This window comes from Crassostrea angulata, chromosome 8 (genome assembly GCF_025612915.1).
Source record: "Crassostrea angulata isolate pt1a10 chromosome 8, ASM2561291v2, whole genome shotgun sequence".
Classification (NCBI taxonomy): Eukaryota; Metazoa; Mollusca; class Bivalvia; order Ostreida; family Ostreidae; genus Magallana; species Magallana angulata.
The window spans coordinates 23,421,566-23,430,116 of NC_069118.1; the positions used below are offsets into that span (position 1 = coordinate 23,421,566).

An 8,551-nucleotide genomic window follows, 5' to 3' on the forward strand; every position below is an offset into this window, starting at 1 on the left:
TACATGTATTAAGTACAAAAACAATAAGTCTCCAAATTTCATTCGGGAGACTTTATAATAAAGATTAAATAGAGATAGCATCATCAAACATCAATAATTTAAAGATAATTGACAATTTCTGATTCTAAGGGGGTCAGGATGACCCCTTAGGGTCATGACTTACATGCCATAATGATCTGATGCGCCTGCATGACCTAAGGAGGAATATTATCTTTGGATTAAGGTGGGGATTTCAATGGTTTTTATGATATTTAATAATTTCAGGAAGAGCACTTGGGATCATGACCTACATACAATCTTTAATGCCTTGAACAAAGAAACAATGATATTATATGTACATGATATATGACTCAATTTAAGAACCCAGATATAGATCAATCATCTGTTTTGTAATACTTCCTATGTATATACAATCTTATGTATACATGGACATGTATTAGTTTGTGTTTTGTTCTATACTATACATGTTCATGACTGTAGTATGGCTTAGTCTTATTTTAAATTACATTAAAAAATTGTCAAATATATGACTTGGAACCCCCACTCCCAAACAAACTCAAATATAAACTGTTCTCCCCCCCCCTCCCTTGTCGAATGATCTATTAAAATCAAAATATAATTTGGGTGTCCAAAAACATTTATAAACTGGTAAAAAATGTTATTCTTAAAAAAAATTATATTTCACCTTGCATAATTGACAAATGATCTATTGAGATATGATCAGGGGTCATATTTCTACCTTGGGATCAATAAGTAGTATTCATTGACAAGTTAAAATTAATAACCATAAATGATTCAAATTATAAATGTTTATACTCCACATTCACACCCCCCCCCCCCCAATCTAACCTGGTTATAAAGATTCAGTCTTCTGAATACATTCTTACATGTGTATTGTAAGTAGCAAATTTTAAATCATTTCTTGATTGCTTTTTCTCTCGTGATTCACATTAACATTTTGGAAATTGCTTAATTCAATTTTTAAGATTTATAAACAAAATGTTATATGCACCACTTCCATGTGTATTCGCCTATTTGGGGCAATTGTAAAGTCTCCTAAACAAAGTAGTGACATCATTAGGCTAGGAATTACCCACATGGATCAAACACTACCGTATAACATATGAATAAGATAAAATACATTATTACCTCTAGTTCTAAAGATGTCAGGGTGTCTCCAAGGGGGCATAATCTATATACAATTTTACGCGCAATGACACAAAAAGCAAAAAAAAAATTATATGGTTTAGGGATGCGGATCTCAGATCTCAGAAGTTAACAAAATATACAGTGTATCATATCATTTCCTATTTCATAAAGGCAGGGGGGGGGGTTAAAGACAACACCTGGGGGTCATTAATGTACTTTACACCATTTGATGCATCATAATGACATTAGAAGATATTTTGTATTTTCCTGTTTCGTGGGGTCAGAACAGTCCCTTAAGACTCATGACCTACATTGTATTTGATGCATTATAATACATTAAGAAAGATATACTCCATCCTTCCTATTATAACTCATATAAAAATGATAAGTGTCTACAACTACTTACATGTAATACACAAATTTAATCAGAAATTGTTTATACAGGGTCAATATGGGGTCAACTCAATAGTGCATGCAGTCTGACAAATGAACAAAATAAACTTTTGCAACTAAAATGACAGAAACTTTACAAATGCGATAGGATAGGTAACGATGATTAGCTTATTTAAATATCAAAAGATGATGATACAGTATGCTGTCAAAGGGAGATCACATTTAGAATGTGAAAGTAGAACTTATATATGTATGCATAGACATATAACGTTATGCTGGCATCTCATTATATCCTGCTACTGCTACTACATGTATTATGCTTACCTAAATTGGTCAACATCATAATGATAATCCAATTAAAACACAATTATGAATTCCTTTAGCTGATCTTAGCTAATCCTTTGGCCTTTTCTGCATACGGAAAACACAGACATGTATGTATGGGTATTGCTAAAACGCGGAACGGAAAACGGAACGGAATGGAAAATATCATCACGTTTATCGCTTAAAAAGGGTATAGACTGGCCAGAAACGATTTATTTTGTATCTTTTATTTATATCTAATGAATGATTATCAACATGTTGTTATCTTATTAATATTGTGAATGTCTATCAATTATAGCATTGTATTCATTCGGCTTTAGTTGAGAACGAAACGGAAAAATCAAATGTATAGGAATTGTGAAACATTAACATGATTAAACGAGCAAATTAGCTATAACTTTTTACTTATTTTTCTTATATGGTATTGCTGGCATATTAGCGTAACGTACGCAGTTAGTGAAAGCGTTTTATGCGTGTTTTGAGTATTTTTATATTTCAAATATGATGTACATGTATATACTTACATCAAAATTGAATTTTTGGTGTTCTAGACGATCTTTTATCATACAGATGATACAGTATCATTGAGATGGAAGAAAAAAAACCGTAGGACTGACGACATTAAAAATTAAAATACAGTAAACATTAAAATACCCGGTAATTTGTGAAACTAGTAATTTGTGAAACTAGTATTTTTAGCAATGCAATTTTGTTTACGTTTGCATAACTAAGCAGTTGTTTCTTCCAGCAGCTATATACATATGATCCGAATAGAGAGCTCTAGACGTTGCCTGGTTTGATTTTCCGATTATATATTGGGACTTTAGTCTGTCGATTCTAAAATATTCATGCAGCACATTTGGACGATTTATAATGGAAAATGTTGACATCTTTTCTCCATTTGGAAGTCGCTCAGAAGACCTTGCACAATTTTTCAACACTATCATCCGGGTCTGTTGAAATGCAAAACCCCGTAGACTTCTTTATCTTTAGCCGTGTATTTATACCAGCTGATAAGCTAGAGAGGACGTTTTAAAGAAAGAATAATGAGAATGTTTAATGCTTCTAAAAGAGAATCGCTTGAACCCTGAGTTATTAATAAATATACAGCAAAAAGTGAATCGAGGATATTTTGGGACAGAATATAGTGGTCAATGCATGAACTGTTAATTTTGAGGAAATAAATATTCTTGAATAAATAATCTAATATTGATAATCTTTTAAAAAAAATTAAAAAAGTACATAAAGTATATTGTTTTAGCATGATTAACATATCTATGAGGTAAATAACATTAGATAAGATTTTCCGTTTTCCCTTCCGTTCCGCTTTCCATTCCGTTTTCCGTTCCGCGTGTTAGCAACACACGTGAACCCATCTAATCGAAGAGCTGGGTAAAACTAGTACCCGCTAATGAGACATGGAGACCTGTGTTGTGTACGTAACTTCAGACAAAGATCATTCATTTGTAGCATGCATGTATTTTTATGACCTATTCTTCAAATCCACTTGCACTATTTTATTAGGTAAATAACAGCTTTAAGGTGGTGCAGGACACCTGCATATTGTGATGTACATGTATACTTTCTATTGAGATAAACAATAAAGTATATTAAATATTGATTAAATATTTACCCCCCAAATAATGTTACCTAACATTGAAGCGCAATGGATTAGAGCGTTTACATGTCTGTAAGAGCACTGGGGTCCAAGGTGTATCTTTGGTAATTTTACAATTGATATAAATGAATTTTCATGGGGGGGGGGGGGGTCTGGACCCCTCACTCCCACCCCTTCTCTAAATCTGTGCACACAATGATGTTCATGTCGGCACACAGAAGCAAATCTAAAACCGGCAACCGCCACGGGGAGGGGGTATAATTTAATTTTTAATTTTGTTTGTAATAATTATATAGACCATTATACTTTCTCTGACATAAAATGTTAAGATTATTGATTAACTGAAAATTCACTGCAAACAGTTCTACCCCAAATTGCATATAAAGTGCTGCTCATGTCACGATGTGTATTATCATATGGGAAGGGATCTCATCTTTCAGTTATGAAAATTATAAATTTTAATTGTATTACTGGAGCTTGCATGTAGCCTTCATTTTTAATCAAACTGGTACAAAACAGTGTTATTTAGGGGCAAACACATGGTGCGAGTATTACTGTCTAATGACAGCATCTAGTTAAATTTGTTAACAGTTATTACACAATTTATACACTCTTGAATTAAAAGGCATAATAAAGCGTGTTTTATTTAGGTAAGAAATATTGTTTATTTGTATTTTTTTTTGAGTTTTTAGTTTCAAATTAACTTCAAAAGTTCATCAATTAACTACCGTACAACCTTTCTTAGTGGTTTTATATATGAAAATATGGTACTGGTAAAACGGATTCTTTTTCGTAGCGTTTGATTATTTCGTTTAGAAGTTATCTCTCTTATCAGGACTTCATAAGTGGCTTATTCAGACCTCGTTCTTGTTTGGGGTTTTCTACATTGATTTGTGTGTGCATTTAAAAAATCATTGCACGAAAACCCACAGTATAGCGATATCTTGAAGATACGATAAATGCATCTTTTTTTATATTTAGTAGATATCTATACAATAGCCATTTAACAAATGCTGCCAACAGGCCCCAGAGGGGGGGGGGGATAAACTCTATAAATTAAGGCAATTTACTGAAAGCGTTGTCATCAAACAAGATACAATAAAACAAGGTTGTATTGAAATGCACCCTTTCTGATCTTTCAAGCAAATTCATTCTGTCATGATCAAGAATGAAGATGTATAAATTGATGATTTGATACAAATAATAACCATTCACGGACATCTATATGCTAGCATATTTACTTCGGATGTCAACTAAATTGCATGTTAACATATTCATTTGGCATGTCAACATAAATAGGTAACATCTTGCAAGTCGGAAGTCATATGTGGACGACTTTTTTTAAAATTTCAAATCATTTTGATTTGATTTCAATTTTCTTGCAGGTCAACATATCATTGTGCATGTTGACATAATTATCTAATTGTCAACCTACTCATCACACATGTTGACATTCTCAAGTACAACGTTCATAAATTTTTGTGAAGTCATATGTAATATCATGTATTTTTATGCGCTTAAACGGTAAATTATTCTAGTATTGATACATGTAAATACGTACAAAATATAAAAAGTAACTTACATCCACTGTGATTGTAAATCGTATTTATTTTCAATCAAATCAAATACACAACACAAAACATTTATAACAATTCTGTAATATATCAGTTAACACGAATGAATATATTTTAAAGGCCTATATACTGTACTTAATATAAAGGAAAAAAAATAATCAGAAACACTGTGAATTAGAGCATATTGTATTTACACACTCGTCTGCCATTTATATGAGATATTTGATGATCTTCACATTTCCAGGATTGTGTATGTATGTATCATTATCAAAATGGAAAGAAAGGACTTTCAACTTTTCAGTTAATGTCAAATAAGTGACTACAGTTTTACCCCATTGAACTGAGTAATGTACAACATACATTATTTACAAAATGTCAGTATTCATTTAAGATATCTGATGACCTTTACATCCCCAGTCCATTGCTCGGTAACATACAAATTGTCAAGATAATCAACACAGAGACCGTGAGGATTTTTCACGTTTTCGATGTAGCGTAAGAACTGTCCATCCTGGTCTAGGATGTGGATACAGTGGTTGTCGCGGTCTGCCGTCAGGATCTGACTCTGGCTATTTGTTGTGATGCCAAAAGGTTTAAAAGGATTTTCCTTGGTAACTGAGGGATGACCGATGCATCGCCATCTGAGTTTCCCGTTCTGATTAACCGCCACTACTGCACCAGCCCCCCAGTCAGCTACACAGATGTCATGGTTTTTGTTTTCAGCGACGCATTTAGTGCTAAAACTACTGGAGTACAGAGGTTTACCTTCATCATCAAACTGAATTGTTTGTTTCTCTGTACTTCCTGAGTATCGGACAACTTTAGATTGAGTTCTGTCATCTTTAGAAAATGCTATTAGAAGTTCACCAGTAGAGCTAATACACAAATTCATAGGTTTCCATCCTTGACATACAATTATCTCTTCTATTTTTCCATCTTTGACTTGATTCAAAGTCTTTGATGCACGGTCACAATACACTAAATCTCCAGTACTTGTGACTGCTATATTATCTGTATAGCTTCCTTGTTTTGTTATGATGGTATTCATACATTTGCCACTAGTAGTGAAGCATTTGATAATTCTATCACAGCTCGTACTTGTCCATATTTCTTCTTCAGTGTGAAAGGAAACACATAGAAGATTGTCATACCCTGTGTTAAACGTATTGATGAACTCAGGTATATCTATCAGTTCTCTGGATGAATCCTCTGGTAACTCATTCGTGTAGCCATCTTCTTTTATTGTTGAGACTAAAGGTCTTAGGGTTCCAAACATTTCGCAAACCTGATCTCTGTTGATAGGCTTGGGACAAAATGTTGGCAGTGTGACATGAACTTTGAAAGGCATCTTTCTAAATTCATTAATTTTGGTTCTGTAATTTACAATCACAGTCACATCGTTAGATTCCTCAAGATCCTTTAAGGTAGATACGTTCTCTTTAATCAAGAATTCGATCTGTTTGATTTTATTCAAATGTTTCTCTAATATATGACGGTGTTTCTCTTTTATCTCTGTTATTTCATTCTTCGTTTTGTTAATGACTCTTTCAACTTCTGTGTGCCATTTTACACCTTGTTCTGATATAACTATTGTAATTTTCTCATAGTCTTCATTGAGACTTTCAATCTGTGTAATTAACTCGTTCCTTATTTCTTCATACGTAGGGGCAATAACTTTTTCTATTTCTTCAGCATCTTTTTCTATACCCGTTTTATTTGTCTTGTAGATGTCTTCAAGGACTATGAAATCGTGACCTTTATGTGTTTCGGATGCAGCACACAAAGCACACATTAAGACAGTACATGACTTGCATTGCAATTTACATGTTTCTTTGGAATGCGATTTACATGTTGGAAACATTAAGGTTGATTTTCTTTCCTTAAAGGAAACTATTCTATGTTTGTCATACTCATCCGAGATATGTTCTCCTATACAGGGCTTGCAAAGGCTGACATGACAAAAGTCACAGTAGCTCTGCACTATGTTCTCCTTACATAAGTCACATCGGACAACGTCCTGGGCATTGTGGCGGCGGGGATCCATCTAAGTCAGAAAAAAGTCAAGGTTAATCTACTGTTTATAAATTCATTTAAGAACAGTTCAGTTTTCTGGTATTGATTACGGTTTTATGCTGTACAAACAAATATTAATTTAAAATACAGATGTCTTTTGATTCAATTTTACAGGAATATATACCTTATAAATCGAAATGGCGGTTTCTCCTCAACCAGTTGGATCGATTAATACAGGTTTCCAACAAATACCCTCATCGAGTCAATCTCCCTAGTGCATAAAATATCCAACCAGAATTTATATCAATGCACCAAATAAGTACATAAAAAAACATCTGATGGCGCATATAACAATGTTAATCGACTACGTCACCTGGAAAACCCATGCCTTGTTTATCCACTTTCGGTTTGTAATACTGCCGGTGGTTTGCTTAACTCGTAGGTATCAGAATAAAGAAGAATGAATATCAATAATTACATTCATATGAAGATATTTGCAATAACATTTAGATATGTGAGTTTCTTGTTTTTAGTGATATTTTTTTTAATACTCAAGGAATGTGTTATCTTGTAAATTTTGAATTTACCGCGTGGCAGTAAATATAAAATTTACAACACGAAAACTAGAAAATTTGCAACATGACAACTAGTTAATTAATGAGTGCGATATAATTTAGCTAAAAAGTTATTTGTGCATATGTCTTGAATAAGGAATTAAAACAATTATTACTATATGTTTTAGCAAGATAAGAAATTTGAAATGCAACATGCACTTTGAAAACTTATTTAACAAACGACAAAGTGCTTTGACGCTTACCTGAGTATAATACTATACAGAATGTACAAAATAGCCATAATTATTCACATGTAATCATAAAAATGGTGCTAAATTGAAAGACGAAAATTTGCTTCAAGATAACAAGATTGAAAAGTCAATTGAATTTAAAACATATGATCTGAAAGTGTTTTAAGCATTTTATTGGATGGGGTGATAAATTATTTGTATTTCATGGATTTTATTCATTCAATTGGTTGGCCATGGAGGTAAAATAGTACAACTTCCTAAATATAAGCATGAAGCATACAACAGTACAGGAAAGGGATGCATATATAACACAATTATTCATGTGCAACATCTTTACGAATATCAGTTAAACCATTCTCTAATTATAATACAAATTGTAAAATAACGATACTTTATATTAAACATACATGTAAGAACGTAACAGTCTGTGCTTTAATAACTTCAGAATCTGCATTTTTCTCATATCAGCATTTCGCATTCTTCATTGGCCAGTTTTGGAAATATTGGATAAGAGCGTACATATGATTAAAAATGCATTTCACATTATTCAAAGAAAAGTAAAATAAAAATAACCCAAACAACGCAATTTTACCTTGGCGATTTTTACGGAGGGGGGGGGGGTGATAATCCAGATAGTTTTAAAAGTTTTTTTACCACTCATACTATATCTTTTTT

General features: G+C 32.7%; 1 protein-coding gene across 1 annotated transcript; it reads right to left on the reverse strand.

Annotated features, from left to right (window-relative positions):
* Nucleotides 1-5,014: 5,014 nt before the first annotated feature.
* On the reverse strand, nt 5,015-7,398 carry LOC128158235 (uncharacterized). The gene is made up of 2 exons (XM_052820993.1): nt 7,256-7,398; nt 5,015-7,102 (listed from the first exon to the last, which is right to left on the reverse strand). The coding sequence occupies exon 2, from the start codon at nt 7,100-7,102 to the stop codon at nt 5,441-5,443; it is 1,662 nt and encodes a 553-aa protein (XP_052676953.1). The 5' UTR covers nt 7,256-7,398; the 3' UTR covers nt 5,015-5,440.
* Between the last annotated feature and the right edge of the window lie 1,153 nt (nt 7,399-8,551).

Coding starts and splice junctions, on each gene's coding strand:
- LOC128158235 (XM_052820993.1), bottom strand. CDS start 7,102: ATGGATCCCCGCCGCCACAATGCCCAGGACGTTGTCCGATGTGACTTA.